The sequence below is a fragment of the Biomphalaria glabrata genome, chromosome 14 (genome assembly GCF_947242115.1).
Source record: "Biomphalaria glabrata chromosome 14, xgBioGlab47.1, whole genome shotgun sequence".
NCBI lineage: Eukaryota > Metazoa > Mollusca > Gastropoda > Planorbidae > Biomphalaria > Biomphalaria glabrata.
The window spans coordinates 32,991,385-33,012,101 of record NC_074724.1 but is presented as its reverse complement, the minus strand read 5'-3'; the positions used below and the strand labels follow the sequence as shown (position 1 = coordinate 33,012,101).

Here is a 20,717-nt window from a genome sequence, read left to right as displayed (position 1 = left end):
ACATAAAATATAGATATAATAATCTAAAAAGAACAAGTACATTTTCAGGTTTAAAGTAGCCATTGTACATCTACGGCGATGCTGAATTGGAGTTTGAATATCCCTTTTAGTTTTTGCTATTCAAAAACGACAGGCGCATTGGTGGACAGACCAGACAGAACAAGTACAATCCCGAATTCTCCCGACAGGACCGTCAAAATATGCTCGGAAATAACACGAGCTTTAGTTTAATGATATGCATGAAAGTTGAGCCTTGAGAGCATTGAAGTCAGGCAGTGCACAGAGTAGTCCTCGAGCTGATAGTGAGACCCACTTACACTTGCTTGTTCACAAACATATTGTGTACTTTGGATGACACAGCTTAGGGCACACATGCACGCTTTTGTTGGCAATCACACACACGCACATACACACACCCAACGCTTAATAACATATATGCACATATTTCTAGATGTCACACACACCTCAATTCCACACTCCCATAAACACTCACTGTTCACTCACACACATGTAAAGTGTGGTAAAAAAGTTAGCTTTCCCCTAAAATCCTCGTTCCATATGCTAGGACAAATGTGTACAAAAGCTCATTCTTTCCTATCAGAGAATGGAATGTGTTGCCTGAGCTAGCCAGGAAAACCAGTGACTTGGCGGAGTTTAGGTCATTGGTTAAAATGCATGACTAAATGCATGACGCGCAGGACGTAATCATCTTCTTTTTTGAAGTAACGTCTGTATCATATAAGATAAGATTGATAAGATTATCGGTGTGGCAGAGTTTGACAAGACCTGTTTCTTTGACGGTTAACGAGGGTGTTATGTGGCCAGCACGAGGTCCATGTTTTTTTTTTGCCACAACGTAGATCAGGAACCTATACAAGCTGATTTAAATAAGGAATGTACTTCAAGTTGAGGAACTAAAGGAAATGCAAGTCACAACTGTAAGTCATTGAAATAAGAATTTTGAAGAAAATTGTCCCAACGTGGAAATGTTCAGTGGTAAAGCGCTAGGCTTCCGAAATAAAGAGGGTCTTGGGCCTTGGGTTCCAATCTTGGTGAAGACTGGTAGTTTTTTAAGACGTCTCTGAGTCGACCCAACTCTAATGAGTACTTGAATTTAGTTGCGGAATATAATAGTGGTTGATTGTAGTGCTGGCCTCATGACACACTCGTTAACCGTTGACCATAGGAAGAGATCGAACAGGTCGAAACAAAGGTTGTACTTAGACCCACAAATGTTGGACAGGCATCGCAAACATATCAAGTAATATCTATCTATCTTTATCTATCTCTATATAATCTCTCTCTATATATATCTATATAATATTCATCTCTCTCTCTCTCACCCTCTCTCTCCCTCTTTCCATCTATCTCTCTCTCCCTCTCTCTCTCCCTCTCTCCCCCTTTCTCTCTCCCTCGCTCTCTCCCTCCCTCCCTCTCTCTCTCCCCCTCTCTCTCTCCCCCTCTCTCTCTCCCTCTCTCTCTCTCCCTCTCTCCCCCTCCCTCTCTCTCTCTCCCTCTCTCTCCCTCTCTCTCTCCCTCTCTCTCTCTCTCCCTCTCTCTCTCTCTCCCTTTCTCTCTCTCTCTCTCCCTTTCACCCTCTCTCTCTCTCTCCCTTTCTCTCTCTCTCTCTCTCTCTCTCTCTCTCTCTAATAGTTCAAAAGTTGATATTAAAACGTGTCAGTTTCCACGAACCCAACAAAATAAATCTTAATTTGAAAAAAAAAAAAGCATGCTGACCCAATCTGTGATCTCTCTGTCTCTCTCTCTGTCTCTCTCTCTGTCTCTCTCTATGCCTCTCTGTCTCTCTCTCTCTCTTTTTATGCAAATATCTCTCAAGTTACATGAACACGACTCTCTCGCCAATCCTATATCCTTAATCCCGTCTTGCACAAACAAAGACGCACACAGACGCGCACACACAAACGCGAACTTGTCTAGAACTATTCTCTCTATACATTTTGGGAACTTCCATGTTACCATCCAGCCTATAGTTACGACCAGTTCGTCAAAGCAAGTGTCATAGGAAGTGTTACGTTTCTACCTGACACTTTCGATAACTTGCCGGGTCTTGTTGCAACAGGTGAATAGTTTTAACGTCCTATTTCTAGGTTTCAGCAGACGATACAATTCTGTTTCTGTTTGCATATTGGCATCTTTCTAATATCGTAAGCTTGATGGATTCTGTTCAAACAGTTGAAGGAATTTTATTTTCGTTGGATTGTACAATTTTTTGATCAAATATTTAAATCTCTCTTTCGCTCACTCATGTGCGAGATTTTGTCTCTAATTAACACCTACGACTAGATTTACACATGGATAAGCTGAACACTTTATAGCCTTTTTTTAATAGAGAAAACGTCAGTAATTTATAAGTTAAGACTCTCTTTCTGGATCACGTTTTTATCCAGGTTATAATACATGCAGAAATGTATACTTAACAAATTGTCATTCTGACGCCATTAGCTCGGTGGCAGAAGTTGGGTGGCAGAAGTTGGGTGGCAGAAGTTGATGGAGCGCCTTTTTATTATTATTTTTTGTAGCATTTACATTAAGCGTTAATACATACCATTCATGGGCGCCCGCAAGTGGGGTGCAAGGTAGTGCACTTGCAACCTCCTGGATTCTGAGCAGCCAAATTCTACTAACCATTTTTTTTTGCACCATCAGATCGGTTAAAATCTAAGTAGCAACTATGAACAAGTCGTGCTTCCACTGGTGACAGTTGTAGTTTCTTATTAGGAATTGATGGCTGACCATATACGTGCACCCCCTCTGAATTCTGAGTAGCCAAATTTTAGCCAGTTTTTTACACTTTCAAATCAATTAACTTCTGCTAGGAAGCAACTTAACATGTCGTGCTTCCACTGAAAAAAAAGGTAATAAGGATAAGCTATTATTGTAATAAACTAGAATAGGCTTATCTATAGTTAATGTCCGACCATGTGCACTTTATTATGGGCTTGCAATTCAATATTCTATAGCAAGTTAGTTGTGACGTATTCTTTTCATGTGCACACAATCATAGTTATCATTAGATTTAGTAAAGGCCGAGAATATGATGAAAGTTTTTTTTTTTAAGTTTTTGTTTTGTCTTGGAGGAAAATTTCTTGTTAGCCGTCTTTGTGTTTCTTTGAACAAGATTAAAGTGTGCAGTCATCTTGGTCAATGTATTTACGTCTTCCGGAGTTGCGGTCAATGTTAGCGCTCGATAAAATAGCAGATTAAACACGTCCACCAGTTTGTGATAGATGAGAAACTTTTTCCCACGGAATCGTCTCAGTCAAAACGTTGATTTTTATCGTTGGGGCACTGGCAGCAGCAAGAAACCAAAATATACGTGCAGCAGCATGAATTAACTGCATTTTCTTGGTATTTCGGTAATGAAAAAACAGGTATCTCTGGCACTGAATAGATGTGTTTGAGAGTTGGATTTGTTGATGGCGATTATACTCGAGAAGACTTCATTGAATTTGTTCCTGTTGCTCAGAGAGAAGTACTGCGTGTGTCTAACATCCTTGTCAGCGATTACATATAGTTCAATCTAGATATGGACAAACTACTCGGCCAAGGCTGCCATATAAAGGCTAGCATTCAGAACTGTGTTTAGGCAAATATTTGTAAAAATATGCAAAAGCAGCCTTCGTCCGTTGCGCGTCCCACAGAATTTAATTGTTATCATTGACCTTAATGGCGTTTCAGATATACGTAATGCTGTTGGTGTCATCAAGAAGATTATCTATTTCTTCCGTTACGGTCCCAAGCGAGAGCGTTGATGCTAAATTTACCTCTTTTGTGTGAGACACGGTGGGCTAAGAAACTTGAATTCATTCGCACTTTACGTCACAACTTTGAAAAGATCTTTGACTTTGAAACCAGACAAACTGCATGTGTGTAATCAGTGCCTGCTTCTCATGTGTTTCGGGTCTTTTGACTGTGGTCAATTATTCTTCTCTTCTTGAACCAGTTTCCGGGATGTTGCAGTCTATCCATCTTAGCTCTTGCTGTCTGTCCATCTTAGCTCTTGCTGTCTGTCCATCTTAGCTCTTGCTGTCTGTCCATCTTAGCTCTTGCTGCCTGTCCATCTTAGCTCTTGCTGTCCATCTTAGCTCTTGCTGTCTGTCCATCTTAGCTCTTGCTGCCTGTCCATCTTAGCTCTTGCGGTCCATCTTAGCTCTTGCTGTCTGTCCATTTAGCTCTTGCTGTCCATCTTAGCTCTTGCTGTCAGTCCATCTTAGCTCTTGCTGTCTGTCCATCTTAGCTCTTGCTGTCAGTCCATCTTAGCTCTTGCTGTCAGTCCATCTTAGCTCTTGCTGTCTGTCCATCTTAGCTCTTGCTGTCAGTCCATCTTAGCTCTTGCTGTCAGTCCTTCTTAGCACAAGTGGCCGCTCAACAGCACAGCAGCAGTACAGAAATGACACAATCAAAAACCAACTTGACCATGCTGAGGAACACTTCCGGGATGGCATCCCGAGGAAGGCGACACTGCTGACTTGGTATTGAGTTGGTGCTGCCGAGAATGTGCAGTCGACAGATACGCAGAGCAAAAACCACATTTTGGATTTTGGGATTATTACACATCACGGCTTTACATTCCGTATCTTGATTCGTTAGTTTCTTCATTGACGTCTCGCTTTTCAAGCAATAATAATGCTCAGTTCAACCTGCCTTGTCTACATCCTAAAACTATACAATAGCTGCAACATTATGAAGAATAACAGCAGTACCAGATAAGCGTTCGTCGCAGGCTTGTCCATCGCGACGAGAAGCAATTCAATAGTAAAGTTATTGACAGTTTTGGCAGCGTTTAAATTTTTTGTTTAATTGACCGTTGGGATACATGAGCCGCACGGATAAACTTACCAACCTATACAGTAAATAGTTTGTTCACGTTAGTTTTTTTTATTATTTTTATTTCACGAAACAAATATTAACAGTGAACTTAATATCACATAGGTGGTGGGGGGGGGGGTGCGAGGGGACACCAGTTCTTTTCTTTAATATTCTCGGTAATAAAATGTTGAAGCTAGGACTTTAAGCCATAGGTGGCAACTTGCAACCCCCCCCCCCCCCCTTGCAAAAAAAAAATCCTGCCGGCGCCCGTGATACCATTATCGCCTTGCCTGCGTAACGACGACTATGCGATAATGGAAAGATAATATTTATGGATTAGGATCTGATCTTTTTTTTATGTGATTAAAATCTAAAAAAAAAAAAAACCAACATATTTATATTTATAAAAAGGTAACGACTTGAATTCAAATCTTGACTAAAGCCGACATTCTAACCGCTCCGCTAGTTAGATGCGTATGAAAGAATAAAAGATTGTTTACTTATCTATTGTGAGTTTATAGACTACTTTATAACGGCGACATAAGCCGAATTAGTACCATTTATAACTCGTCGTCTGAACACTACATGAATTATAGGACGAGACTATAAAAACAATAGATAACTCTACAATCTTCCTTGTTCATAAGCTCTCCACTAGCAGAGTGGTTACCGTGTTAGCTTGAGAAGCCCTAGATGGCCTTAGCCATGAGTTAGAATTCAGGTCATTTTTATATTTTTAAAATGCTTTTTTTATTGCTAGTCTAGACCTATTACAAATGTCATTACATGACTGATCTAAACTAACTGATACAATTATGCTCAATAGAAGATTTGTTTCTTAAAAACAATTTTTGAATAATTTCTTGTTTTTGTTTTTCGTCCACACTTTTTTGTTATTGATTTGAATTTTTGGTTTAAGCATTTAATCATTAGTATAGTTCAGTGAATCAGCGTTCTGGAAATCTCTCTTTGAAATGGAACTATTTAAATGCAAAGAGGCTAAGACTATAACAGAGTATATTAGGGTTTCGTTTTATTGTTTACCAAAATAAGGTCTTTGATGATAAACAGCATTGTATAAGTCAAATCCTCGCCTGAGATTTACAACACTGGATCGATAGTTGGGTAGAAAGTAAGGCTGTAGTCTTGTTGTTTTTGTGTGTGTGTGTGACCAACTCTTTATTTGATACCTACTTTAAGAATGTTATTACAGCTTAGCACTAAGGCTTACGACAATCAGAGAGTGAGGGTTTTTCCTTGTTACTTGTTGTATCCTAAGAATATCTCCTTTGTAAATACAGAAATACACAGCAAGCTTCCTAACAAATTTGTGAATCACCGCTATGGCGTGCTCCACTTGTGCGAAATGTATTTTCATGCTATTGAACGTACTGTTTCTGGTAAGTGGTTTACACTAAAGACTAATTTGTTTTTACTGCCAATCTACTTATCTTTTCTCAAAGGCGTATCTAATTACGAGCAGAGGCGTAGTGAGGAGGGGCAAGGGGGCATCATGTCCCGGGGGGCAACCCCAGACAGGCTCCAAGCTCGAAGCGTGGTCGAGAGGCCAAGTACGACTGAACTTGGCTTGGCTTCCTAGAAGGGGGCTCGAGGTTCGACACCTGACTCGGGCAGAGTTGTGCTTACTGAGCGCCCAAAGGCAGCACGGAAAACCAACTCCTAGATACCTCCTCCCCCCAATGGTCCACAAATGAGATTGGACCAAAAGCGCTCTGAGCATGCTGTAAGCATGCAAGTAGCGCTATATAAAAGCTATAATAATACTATTTTGAAGACGAATGCAATTTTCTGGAAATGTTAAATTAAACAAAATCATTTCTGAAAATTACATTTTTAACAAAGATTTTTTTACATAATAATAAATTACCGTTGTGCTTATTATTGTATAAGATACTTCTGCTCGCGTATTATCTGATGCAATGACCGTGCTATCAACAATGCGCCGTGTTTATAACAATTTGTCAATGTGCATCAAAAAATAAAATCGGATTTTAGGTGAAAATATTTTTTTTTTGAATAGCAAATTTGATTCTACATTATAAAATAGTGAACGGTGTATTTTAAGTAAAACTGTATACTAAAAAACGTTAAATAGAAAATACAATGACTATGTAAAATTAGTATATTATTTGCAGTTTAGAATTTCGCAAGTTCTTTTTTTACCATTATTCAAGTCATAACATCATTGGGGGGGGGGGGGGGCGGAACTTGGACGCTAATCTCAACAACGACTGTAACGATGTTCCTAGAAATGTAACAGTTGATGTATATCGCTGAGTAAAGAATTACTTTCTCGTTGGCCATACGGGGAAAACTCTGGTTTGAACGTTATCATTTTTTCAAGTAAAAAATGAAATAAATTTGAAATTAGCTAGAGATGTAGATCTAGGTCTAGATCCAACATTGGTTTTGAAAGGACTATCGCGTTCGGAATTTGTTTTGAACATAAGGCTTTTCTGACTGAGTTTAATAGCTTAATGTTCAGGAACATTTTGCACATCTTCTAAGACCCAAATGCTTTTTTTATTCTTTTTTTTTCGAGAAAGAGAGAGAGGGAGAGAGAGAGAGAAAGAGAGAGAGAGGGAGGGAGAGAGAGAAAGAGACAGAGAGGGAGGGAGAAAGAGAGAGAGAGGGAGAGAGAAAGAGGGAGAGTGAGAGAGGGAGTGAGGGTGAGAGAAAGAGAGAGAGAGGGAGAGAGAAAGAGAGAGAGAGGGAGGGAGGGAGAGAGAAAGACAGGGAGAGGGAGAGAGAGTGAGAGGAAGGGAGAGAGAAAGAGAGAGAGGGGAAGAGAGAGAGGGAGAGAGAAAGAGAAAGAGGGAGGGAGAGAGAAAGAGAGAGAGGGAGAGAGAAAGAGGGAGGGAGGGAGAGAGAAAGAGAGAGAGAGGGAGAGAGAGTGACAGGAAAGAAGAAAGAAAGAGAGAGAGAGGGAGAGAGAGAGGGAGAGAGAAAGAGAGAGAGAGGGAGGGAGAGAGAAAAAGAGAGAGAGGAAGAGAGAGAAAGAGAGAAAGAGGGAGAGAGAAAGAGAGAGAGAGGGAGAGAGGGAGGGAGAGAGAAAGAGAGAGAGGGAGAGAGAGTGAGAGGAAGGAAGAGAGAAAGAGAGAGAGAGGGAGAGAGAAAGAGAGAGAGGGAGGGAGAGAGAGAGAGAGGGAGAGAGAGAAAGAGAGATAGAGGGAGAGAGAGAAAGAGAGAGAAAGAGAGAGAGGGAGAGAGAGAGGGGGAGAATGAGAGAGAGAGAGGGAGGGGGAGAGAAAGAGAGAGGGAGAGAAAGGGAGAGGGAGGGAGAGAGAGACAGAGAGAGAGAGGGAGAGAGAGATAGAGAGAGAAAGAGAGCAAGGAATATATAGTGCATCGCTTTTGACTTTTCCAACATATCATTAGTCCAAAAAAAAAAAGTGAATCCTAATAGCATTTAAAAGATAAATCTAGATCTATTGTCATTTTCACTCCAACCAAAGGAACAACATTTTTATAAAGGGAGGAGATAAACGGTTACAATAACTGAATAAATAAAACCAAATGAATCGTTTCATTTTATTCAGTAAACAAAGCTCTGCCCCGAACCCCGCTGGGAGAGCATACAGTGCTCCTCTAAACCCCCCTAGCCTTCAAGAGAAGGGCCACCAGCATAACTCTTTTGTTGTTGTTGTTTTGTCGAACGTTAAGAAACACTGCTCTAATAGAACTATAGACCACCACTCAAAAAGTTCTGGATCCGCTGGTGTCTTGCAGTTACACATTTATAATATCCATGTCGAGGAAGATGTATCATCATTTAGATCTACTATAGAAAGGTTAATATTCATTGCAATAGAACCAGAAAATGCCGACCACGTCCTCCTAAACTGCTCTCTCTACCAAGAGGCCCGTATAAGACATTGGCCCCAAATCACCCCAATAGAAAGAAAACTATATGGAGAGCTCCCTGATTTGGAAACCACTGCGCAGTTCATCTCATGTATTGGTCTAGTCATCTGAACACTCCAACATAACAATGAGAACGATGAAGAAGAAGAAGAAGAAATTGCAATAGATTTTGACACTGCTCCTAGATTAAATTAAAAACAACACACACATCGATTCAACATTCAACTTGGACCTGAAATACAACGGTGTAGCAGTGTCTTTTTTTTTAAGCTCGAAAAACAGTCCAGTATTTTATAGAAGACAAATAAGTTAATTACTATACGTAACAGTAAAATATTTTAGATATTTTAATTAGATAATACTCTATATTGATATGGATATAACATTGTGAAAATTATTTTACATATTAGCCTATATATCTATTTAAAGAAAGTGATGGTTCGGGAAAAGGGATTGGGGCGCCAATGAAGTGCCGCGCAGCGGGCGCCAGTTATGCTTACTACACCACTGTTACAAGCCAATAACCCTTGCCGATAGATATCCAAGACTATCATTTCTATTAGGTTTATTGAATGCACACATTTAACTGCCATTTTCTTAAATAATGTACATCGAAATAGTGAAATAGGCGTTTTAAACTTTAGTTTACACCCTTGATTTAGAAGTAAGTATATATTGTATTGATGCTGAAAAGTAAATTTAATGCACCACTGCGAAGTACTTTTGTTTGTCAAGGTGTGTCTGTGTGTGTGTGTGGGTGTGTGTGTACTTGAGTGTGTAAGTTATATACAAAACATCTGGAATTATTCAACAAATGTAGAAACTATGTGGCCTGGTGGTAACGCGCTTTGTTTGCGACCGAAGAGTTTCGAGTTCGAACCCTGGTTCTAGATAGGATTTTCAATTTCGTGATGTTTTTTTTAAAGGCTTCCCTGAGTCCAGCCAACTCTAAATGGGCATCTGACATAAGTGTGTGCCACATGGCACCCTCGTTAACCGTAGGCCAGAAAAACAGATGACCTTTACATCATCTGATCCGTAGGTTGAGAGGTCTGGAAAAAAAAAAGGGGGTCGGGTACTTTGCAGAAACCAAGACATTCCAATTTAAATATATGTTTGAATTGAATATTTTGAATTAAATATGTTTGAATTAATGTTCTAATTTCTTGTTTTCTATTCAGGTCATTGGTTTAGCATTTCTAGTGGTCGGTGTGTTGCTGGCATTTTTACCTGGAACTATTTTGTCCTCCGTATATGACCAAGTGAAGGCAGCTGTTTCGAGTAAGTTTATTCACTCTTTCGTTACCAACTTATCATCATTTTTTTATGACATATTTTACATAGAACTATACATTTTTTATTTTTTTTTTAAATTTATTTTTTTATAGGCCAGATGATGTAAAGGTCATCTGTTTCTGTGGCCGACGGTTAACGAGGGTGTCATGTGGCCAGCACAACAACCGCCTTTATTTTTCCCCAACTAATGCCAGGTACACATTAGAGCTTGGTGGACTCAGAGGCACAATAAGAATCCCGAAATTAAAAAGCCTAGTCTACACCAGGATTTGAACATGGGACCATCAGCTAACGCGCCTCCATGTCTCTCATACCCATTAAAAAAAAAGAAACATAGCTGTAGACTTTCCCAACATTTCGTTTGTTATAATTTCTTTTTAGTTTGTTTTCCTTTTAAAATAAACACAAATTAAATTTTCTGAGCCCGATACTTTCATGCTCCGGGAGTGAATGTTAATGTCTGAAATATCCCTGGAAAGTTCTTATACTTTTTTTAAAGCCATCATAGTAATTTTAATGTCATTTGTTTTGTTTGACTTTCACACCTTTTGAACGCTTCTTTCTTTTTCCCCTATCCAAAACCTTTTGCTGGACTGCTGGCGATGAAAGTGTGCAAGTTTCAAACTCGCAACCATCGGTGACGACTGTTTAAAGGCGCATACCACAAGACCGCATCTTTTCTCCCTTATGCATACATATAGTTTTTAATAAGTTTATTATTGTGTTTAATTAATGTTCTGAATTATTGTTTTCAGGTACAACCAGCTATAACATCCCGACATCGGCTGACGACCTGAAAAACTTGCCACTTCTGTTTGAGATTGGGCTCGCTCTCTTTATTTTGGGGACTATTTTGTTTGTGATCAGTTTTCTGGGTTGCTGTGGATCTTGTTGTAAATGCTGCAGGTTTATGTTGATACTGGTAAGTACATTACTGTAAACAGCTAAAGTGTTGTTGTAGTTTTTTTAAATAAAAAGGAACCAGAAAATAAGCCCGTGAGTCAGAGGGGTAGTACATACATAGATACATACATATAGACATACCTACATTCATACCATGGGCGTGGCCAGGATTTTTTTTTGTGGGGGGGGGGGGGGGGGGGGGTTGGGGTTGTTTTTTTACTCCCCCCCCGGCTATAATATATAGTGTGTGTGTGTTAGTTTGTGTATGTGTACGTAATTGATCTTTATAACATTCTGACCCTTCATTCTTTCAGAAGACGTTTATTGTACCCTAGAAAAGGTTCTTCCTGGAGTTAGTGGAAAAACTGTAGACACCCCGCCCCTTGCCAGCAAGGGGGTCTGGGAGAGCGCTCAGGGCTTCTCCAGCGGGGTTTCGGGGTGGAGCTCCGTCAGTATTTCCGGTATTTAAAACAAAAAATGCATATTCTGAGGTACCAACAGTTCATTATCCTGCTATTAAAACATTTTAGTTCAAAAACCTAATCTGCTATTCACTGCTTTTTATTAGTGGATCCCAGCAACTGGTAGAAATTTGTAACCCATCTTGGCTACGCTCATGGAATTAGGGAGTTTGATTTAGATTCTGTATCGAAAAGAGAAGTTTTATCGTCAAAACCATCTGTTTGGGGGGTTTAAAACTAAAATATCTCTGAAGATGTTTTTTTTAACAAACTCCCTTAGCTACGGTCGTAGAATTTGGTGACTTAAGTTAGCTTTAGAATAATATTGAAGAGAGGGGTTTTTAACCTTAAATCTATCTGTAAAGGGGGGGGGGGTAAACTCAAAACCATCTGGAGGGGTTTTTAAACTTAAAGCTCTCTGGTAGGGAGGAGGTAAACTCTTGGCTGCGCTTGTGGAATTTAGTGACTGTAGTTCGCTTAAATTTTATATTGAAGAGGTGGTTTTTAGCTTCAAACCACGCTGAAGGTTGTTTTTTTTTTTAAATTCAGAACCCTCTGGAGAGGGTTTTAACTTAAAGCCCTCTGGAGGTTTTTTTTTTAAACATAAAACTCCTCTTGGCTACGCTCATAGTATCTGGTGACTGTTGTATGCTTTAGTCTTAAATTGAAAAGGGGGTTATATCATAAACAAAAATTCGGAGGGGGTTTTAAACTCTATTTAATTTGGTGACTCTCATTTGTATTTTTAATCTCGAAACATCCTGGAGGGGGATTTAAACTCAAGTGATGGTTCAACATTTAAATCTCACCTAAAATAAACAAAATCAAAGCAAAAAATCAGTCTTTAAACTCTCCCACCCCCTCACCCGAAAGGGGGGGGGATTTCATTTCGGGGGAAGGGAGTTTGAACCCCGAAAATCCCCTCTGGTTACGCACATGATACATACATACATACATACATACGCTTTATTTTTTGCTTTATATATTAGATTATCTTTATATTTTTCGTAAGACTTTTTTCCGTTAGTGATCATTATGCTGAGTTAAATGTTTGCTTATTGTCACTTTGTCACTGTATTTTATGATTGCTTTTTTCTATTTCAGTTTGCCATCGATATGCTGTGTCTGATGATTGCTTATTTCTATTTCAGTTTGCCATCGTTATGCTGTGCTTGATGATTGCTTATTTCTATTTCAGTTTGCCATCGTTATGCTGTGTCTGATGATTGCTTATTTCTATTTCAGTTTGCCATCGTTATGCTGTGCTTGATGATTGCGCAACTTGTCGTCGTCACTATGTTCTATGTAGCTGATTCACCGGTAAGTAAACAGTTCCAACATATCCTCCGTTCTTCCAAAGACCTTCCTTCAGGGAACAGTACCAGGAAAAAGAAGAAGAAAAAGTGAGGCGGCATTAAAGAATCTATATAGGCCTGTCATTGAAAGATACTCTAGTTAATGCAATAGACAGAGAGGAATGGAGAAAGATGGTCGATCGATTTTCGATTTTGTCTGTTGCCCCAACGGTCCAACAGATTAATGGATAGGTGAAGGTGAAGTCTTCTGATCATTATCTCAGTCAATCATGTAAGCCTGCGTTGTAACTATGGACACAAAGGATGTTATCTCATATTTCATATCTGTTTAATTAGCTATTAAATTTAATGTTAAACAACTTTTTTCCTCAAATGTTTCCATGTTTTCTGTCGCCAGCTTCACAAGACCATAAGATCTGTCCTGAAAGATAAAATAACCAACGAGTACGACGAACAGGGAGAAGACACCTTCAGTACAAGTTTGAATCTGGTGCAACATTACGTATGTCTCCAAAACAGCCTTTTTCTTTGTAGAAAACTGCAAAGGTTCTCAAACTTTTACTAGTGGCGCCCAGCTGGACGACCAAAGTTACGTTCACCCTCCTCAATGGAACTAGTGGTAGGGGGGAACACTTTAGGCTCCAGCAGTAGGGTCCCTGTCAGAAAAAAAAGGGGGGGGGGGGTGGAGAATGCAATGAAAACGAAAATAATCTTAAATATATGTAATTTTATAATTTTCCACTTTTTTCTTGTTTGCATGTCTACTTACAAAATGTTTAGAATCCAAAGTTACGGAATGAATGTTAATTAAAGATAGTCCCTTTACTTTTTTTTCACCCATAAATATTGTTTTGTAGATAATAAAATTTGTTGTATGCTAAAAAAGGGCTCTTTTGAGTGATAGTGTCTAGAAAGGGATCAGATTCTTCCACGATCTAGTAAGGGAGTGTTGGGTAGTGTTTAAAGCGAGGTCCGAGATTGAGCCCCGGCAAAGCATTTCCTCTGTACTGAGCTTCTGAATTTTTTTAAATACCGATATGGAAATCCTCCTGTCACGATGCAAGATCAAGGTATTTAAAAAATATTATTGTAAAAAAAAGGTGGCAGGTGCACATAATATTATTTTTTTATACATAATGGACCTTGGGACGCTTAATCATAAGGGAAGGATTTCTTCCAGCGGTCATAGGAATGAAAGATAAGGTCTTACTATTTGCCGAATTCCCTGTCATTGAGGCCCTCATCAACTAAATAATTAGTGTGTATATATATATATATATATATATATATATATTAATTTATTTATTAATACTTATATGGCTTCTTTTGCTCTCGGCGAGATTCGTACCAGAAAGAACAGTCTGTATACAAACTGTCCGATCTTGAGCTATTTCCTCCAAAATACTTTCATTGATGCCTGTAGTTCTCAGGTCTCGCTTGCTGACATCACTGTAGGTCAGTCTTTGACGGCCCTTGGGTCTGTATCCCTACCCAAGCTCAGCATATAGGATGTCTTTAGGGATTCTTCCAGATGGCATGCGGGTGACATGACCGAGCCAGCGTAGTCTTCTCTGTGTCAGGAGAGCATAGTTGCTGTGCATACAGTTTCAAAACGCCCTGATTGGAAACACCATACCTCCAGGACAGTGGTTCTCAAACTGTGGTCCGCGGACCACCCAAGGGCTTGTGAGACCAGCATATGGGGTTTGCAGAAGTATTAAAACGCGTCGCAGGCAGCGTAAGCGAAAATAGGCGAATAGGTGTTCCACAAACCACTGGAAAAATTAACTATTAGGCCACCTTGTGAATTAATCTCTCTAAAATAACAACAAAGTGTTCCGCTAAATGTTCCGTTAGGGAAAACATTTAGAAACTTCTACCATAAACCATTTTTGTCTGCATGTAGAAAATAATGTAAGGTTAATAGTACGCACTGTAACAACAACTATAGCAGACTGTCAGACATTTAATCTAATAATCACATTTTCACACAAAAAAAGGCTATTAAAACTTGATTAAACAAATTAAAGATATTCAAATGATATCTTAATGTTGTTATTTAGATCTTTATTTATTATTATTTTTTAAATTTTTTTTACAGTTTGAATGTTGCGGTATTGACGGTGCAGAAGATTTTGGAGGCAAAGATCATAGTTATGTTTGCAAATCTGTAAGGGTCTTTCATCATACTTTTATGTACACTCTAATAGTTGTTATATATATATATATACATTTTCCATCAAAATCTAAATCTATCCTATGGTTTTATTTTCTCATTAGGTAACTATTTGAAACTATTCATATATAAATATATATATTCCGCAAGGTTGTTTTACGCCGGAAGTGGTAATGGTCTTAAGCCCATCATTACCTACAAAGTGCTTCCAATGGTATGCGTCTCAAATAGCCTCTGATAACCAGTCCAACTCCTGGACTTCAATTGTGGCTCAGTTACTGAGCCCGGCGGAACCGTTACCACGGACAGGAGAAGGGGCAAAGTTGCTAGTTGCTCCCCCTTTTCCCTCATGTGTCGGAGGTAACGGTTCCGCCAGGCTCAGTATCTGAACCACACGTGAAGGCCAGGAGTTGGACTGACTGTCAGGGGCTATTTGAGACGCATGCGCCTAAACCAGTAAGCTTCGGGCAGGAGGGGATCGTTAGACATGGCTGGCTACCCATCTAGGAGAAGGACAACTCTGAATCCAAACCTCCGCTGCCTTACAGCTATACCCAAACATGGAAAAGGCTTCGGGAGACAACCCTGAGGAAAAATCAGGAGCTGGTGACCCTTAGGCAGATTGTTGCACACTGTGCTACAGTCTGGCAGAGCCTGCGGTGCTACAGATCCCAAACTGTATCGGATATTCTTTTGGTCACATCAGCTGCGCGGAGAGGGGGGAACTGCTGTGTGGGCGACATCGTTTGGACCATAGACATTGCCCAGGCTTTCATCTCGCTATCGAGATACTTATGTGTGTGTGTGTGTGTGTGTTTGCGTGCGTGTGGGCGTTTGTGTGTGAGTGTATTTACACAACCCTTTCGCGCAACAGCAAGGTTCATGTCTAGGTTGTAATTTTTTTTTGAAGAAAGGATGTAAACCTCTCAAGTCTTTCCACATTTGTCACAAATATTTGAACCACTACTTTTAGTAGGCTTACACTTTTACGCATGTTAAATAAAGCTTGATGCCAGTTACATTTACGTGAACACATCAAAACTATTTTTTTACATGTGTATTGTTATTTTTGCAGAATACATACGGATGCTACTCAAAACTGACCGACGTGATACAAAGCAATATCATCTGGGCTGGGCTCGCCCTTGCTGGTCTACTGGCTTTAGAAGTAAGACATGTTGCTCTAGACTAGTACATACATTTAGAGCTTCTTTGAACCCACATTCATCTCCTTTCGCTATTTATGCAATGGGTACGTGGCGTTTACCTCCGGCCAAACAACGTGCACTGTACAGGGTGCTTGATGCTGTCATGGTAGGAGCACCCCTACTGGCCCCCACAGTTATATCATCAAATTAGATTAATTTCCGTTATACTCTAGTCCTATTCACCGCGTAGTGACATAGTTTAACGTTAAACTTAGAGTTGAAGTGCTCGTACTTTGTTCTGGTGAAGAGAGCTGTGAATAAATATGTGGTTAAAAAAAATCGGGAAGAAACGAGTGGTATGCAGATTTTTGTCGCTGGCGCTGACAAACGATATACCCAGAAATTAAAACAATGACTTACTTTATAAACCATATAGTTCCAGACATTGTTCATGGTCTCAAAAAAACAGCTTGGGTCTTGGCGTAGCCTGACGTCTTTGGCTCCAGACAGCGTCAAGTCAAACTACTTCGTCGATTTCCTTTACAAAATAAACTTTTAGAATAAATTTATAAACATGTAAGTGTACTATAGAAACTAAAAGTAAAGACACATCTATCCCTCGCCAGTTCTTATGTAAGCTTATAATTTCTATCGGGTTTTTAATCGCATCGCTATTGAAAAAAACAACAACATACGCTCGAAAAATTACTGCAATTGTTAGCAGTAATGAGATTTTACAAACACTAATAGGAAAGTAAGAATTCAAGATATAAAGTTTTCCTTTCGGACCTTACGATCTATAAGAAAAAAGAAGTAAAGGTCGTTTCTATGATCAACGGTTAACGAGGGTGTCATGTGACCAGCACAACGATCAGATGCCTTTATTTTCCCCTACTAATGTCAGGTAATGTCAGTTGGGTGGACTCATGTAATGTCAGTTGGGTGGACTCATGTAATGTAAGTTGGGTTGACTCATGTAATGTCAGTTGGGTTGAATCATGTAATGTAAGTTGGGTTGACTCATGTAATGTCAGTTGGGTTGACTCATGTAATGTAAGTTGGGTTGACTCATGTAATGTCAGTTGGGTTGACTCATGTAATGTAAGTTGGGTTGACTCATGTAATGTAAGTTGGGTTGACTCATGTAATGTAAGTTGGGTTGACTCATGTAATGTCAGTTGGGTTGAATCATGTAATGTCAGTTGGGTGGACTCATGTAATGTCAGTTGGGTGGACTCATGTAATGTCAGCTGGGTGGACTCATGTAATGTAAGTTGGGTTGACTCATGTAATGTCAGTTGGGTGGACTCATGTAATGTCAGTTGGGTTGAATCATGTAATGTCAGTTGGGTGGACTCATGTAATGTCAGCTGGGTGGACTCATGTAATGTCAGTTGGGTGGACACATGTAATGTCAGCTGGGTTGACTCATGTAATTTGAGTTGGGTGGACTCGAGACCCTTCGGTTCGGAAGTCAAGCGCTTTACCCCTCCGCCATCATGACCCTTGAGATATTAGGTAATGAAGAACAAAAGGGATATTAATTTTAATGCATGGAATGGGTTCCCTGAATTAGCCAGGCAAACCAACTACTTAGCAGAGTTTAACTCACTGATTAACATGCATGACAAAATTGACACATGAAAAGTGTTGGCTGCACTTATATTCTCTTTTGCCGTTATGTCTATAATCTATAAGATAAGATATACTCTTAAACTTTTAAAAACAAAAACATAAAAAAAAAATATAATTTAAAGTTTTTTTGGTTGTTTTTCTTTCAGCTCATTGAAGTTATTTTGGCCATCGTCATATTCAAGAGCAGTAATAAAGTTTCTCCTTTCTAATGACGACCTAAACCCCCAGCTGTCAATGGATTTTACATTCGTTACATACAAATCTTGAGGGATACATGTCATAAAACCTTCAAAAGATTTTTTTTTAACGATTTTGTTCAATAATAATCCATTTCGGTTGTCTGTTGTTTTGTCTTAATTACTTCAATTCCTTGTTCAGGTTGCTAGCTTTTCATGGGTTAAAGGTGAGTGGACACGGATCTTGAAAGCGACTCTAACGATTTCCCTAGAAATTTGACAATATATGTATGTTTTTGGGAAAAAGTCCTCTGGTTTGACCGTTACAATTTGTTAAAAAAAATAATAATCTGATAATTTAATTTGGTCTGGAGGTCTAGACATTCTATATCATGAACACATCCATACGTCAGCGGGTATTCCCGCATCTATTCAGAGCTAACTAAATAAATAGACAATCAGGATAATGTTTCACACCGTCTTATAAGTCAGGATCTGTAGTCCAAATTAGAATCTTCTACCATATCTCTAGACCTAGTATTCTAGTTTAGACTGCTGTCTTTTAATGTTGCAATGTCTACATCTGTATCACGATACCAGAATTTTATGTACTTTGAGTAGATTATACATGCGCATAACCAGGGTTGTTTTCGGAGTGGGTTGGGTACCTTAAAATGTCATCAGCTTCATAAAGGTGGAATTCTTATTAAAAAAGATTTTTTTAAATAAATGTACTTGTTTCTCTGTAATACTTTTTATATTTAATTAAAAAATAAATAAACATAATTCTAAGTTAAGAAAGATATTTAAGGCATGTTCGTTGATTATTATTAGATTATAGTAATATTCGACTGTATTGGATCTTGGGATATCTATTGAACAACTATTTTTGTTTATATTATGGTTGTTGTAATTTACATATTTATTTGTGTTACAACGTAAATGTGATTTAACTAGGTCTATGCTGCTTCAGTATGCAAGTTTTACTGCTGTCTCTAAAGGATATAAAAAAAAAACTATGACAATTATATGGTTCCAAACATCTTCCATAAAATTGTAGATAGTATTAGCTCTTTTTGGTATATTTTGTTCTACTTGTTCTTTAAGTTAAATATGTAAAACGCGAGATCTTAAGCGGCAACTCTGGAGGTTCCTTCTCTAAGGCTGCCTCTGCTTCTAGAAAGGTCTTACATTTAAAAGTTCATTGCTGTGAAAATGTAGCCAATTAAAAATTATACAATATACATTCATAATTTACACCTTTATTTGATTGGTCTGTATCAACTGTTTTTACGCAGTGGTGTAGCTAGAGATGGGGGGGCCAGGGGGGGATTGATCTCATTAGGGGGCCCCTGCTTTTTTGACACTCGACATCATGACATGAGATAATGGCGTAATATTTAATGTAAAAAACAAATTTCGGACACTCATATTGTGGCCTCCCACAAGTGGGAACGAGAGGTGTTTTCAAATTTGGACACACCCTACCCCCGACCTAGCTACACCACTGTTGTTTAGTTATGTTGAAACAACAACTTTCTAACAAATATCTGTACATTATTATTGATTTGTTTTGATTTCATTGATTTTTCTAAAGATTTTATTTCATAGCAGAAAATACAAACAAAAATTAACACTTGTAGTAAGATACAGTACAGCAGTAGAAAACTAATCGTGACTTTGTAGACACATCCACTTTGCCGTTTTGAAGAAGTTTTAGTTTAAGAATTAGATCTCTTGACCAATGTGCTTTGTAGTTTGTAAGACGTTGGCAAATTTTATCTAGGTTATGATCATAGCACTTTACATTAATCTCACAATATTTACCTTTTTTTTAATATATTTCACATAGTGACGATCACGTGACTTCTGTTGACATTTGATGTTGCAAGTTACACGAACGCGGGGTGTCGGATTGTTGAAAATTTCGGATTATCAAAGATTAGCTGTACTTAACCGACGATTATAAGAAAAATTCTATTTATAGTGTAATAAGATAAGTCAGATAGTTAGAATTTCAATGGTAGTAAATAACTGACACAAAATGTCTTTTTATTATTAAAAAAATCGTATCTTATCTTATATAATACAGACGTTACTTCAAAAAAGAAGATGCAATGCAATGTAAAATATATGACGAGCTTTCCTAATCGACCACCGTAGGAAAATGATTATGTCTGCGCTGGATGTCGCAAAATATGTAGGTCGAGGTGAGACTACGTAGCCACGGGAAATACTTCATTCCTCATTAATTTTCGGACTCGAAGGCACTCCTTATTTATACTTTACTCAATTGGGCTTTAAGCCTACCTACTTTCTATATAAATATTATTCTACAGTATACATTAATGACATAAATAACATCGGTGCCGCTTTGGATTATTTTTAGGTTATTAAATGCTGAACTTTCATCTACAGATGACTGTAATTACATTGACCCTTTTTTTTTTAACTGCAAAAAGTAAAAAAAAAATAATATTGTTTCTAACAATTGATCTTTGGTATCCTAATGGAATCAATTTTATTGTCCAATTATTGCTCTGCAGTTGTTATATATAGTGTAAAGGCTAAGTACATTGTTGTGTGTATTTTTATATACATATTTATTAATCTGTGATATTTCATTTTTTGATTAAAACAATTTTTTTTTAAAGAAACTTTTTTTTTCTCATTCTCTTAACTGAAATGGTCTTCACCTTCTGGACTGTCCGGGGCACCACTTATGATCCGTTGACAATCTCTCTCTCTATTCCTGTTTTGCTTGCAATGACACTGTCTTCCCATCTTTTTTTTTTTCGTCAGCCTCTCTTATCTTATACACAACAGACGTTCTTGAAAAGATAAGATAATCACTTCCTACGTCTATTTTTCCCCCAGATCTTAAAAGCTTA

The 20,717-nt window shown here is 38.5% G+C and overlaps 1 protein-coding gene across 4 annotated transcripts; it reads left to right on the top strand.

The window, feature by feature from the left end:
* The first annotated feature begins 1,888 nt into the window (after window positions 1-1,888).
* LOC106053313 (23 kDa integral membrane protein-like) lies at window positions 1,889-20,479 on the top strand. Of its 4 annotated transcripts, XM_056010656.1 has the most exons (10): window positions 1,889-2,080; window positions 5,884-5,955; window positions 6,132-6,230; window positions 9,897-9,996; window positions 10,767-10,933; window positions 12,621-12,695; window positions 13,089-13,193; window positions 14,793-14,861; window positions 15,943-16,035; window positions 17,797-20,479. In XM_056010656.1, exons 3-10 carry the CDS (start codon window positions 6,174-6,176, stop codon window positions 17,857-17,859), a joined length of 729 nt encoding a protein of 242 aa, XP_055866631.1. In that variant the 5' UTR covers window positions 1,889-2,080; window positions 5,884-5,955; window positions 6,132-6,173; the 3' UTR covers window positions 17,860-20,479. The 4 variants fall into 4 exon arrangements, with proteins under 4 accessions (XP_055866631.1, XP_055866629.1, XP_055866628.1 ...); XM_056010654.1 differs by lacking the exon at window positions 5,884-5,955 and having other exon boundaries at window positions 1,889-2,165; XM_056010653.1 differs by lacking the exon at window positions 5,884-5,955 and having other exon boundaries at window positions 1,890-2,080.
* The last annotated feature ends 238 nt before the right edge of the window (window positions 20,480-20,717 follow it).

Coding starts and splice junctions, on each gene's coding strand:
- LOC106053313 (XM_056010656.1), top strand. CDS start 6,174: ATGGCGTGCTCCACTTGTGCGAAATGTATTTTCATGCTATTGAACGTA. Junction 9,997..10,766: donor AGTGAAGGCAGCTGTTTCGA/GTAAGTTTATTC, acceptor TATTGTTTTCAG/GTACAACCAGCTATAACATC. Junction 16,036..17,796: donor CTGGTCTACTGGCTTTAGAA/GTAAGACATGTT, acceptor TTTTTCTTTCAG/CTCATTGAAGTTATTTTGGC.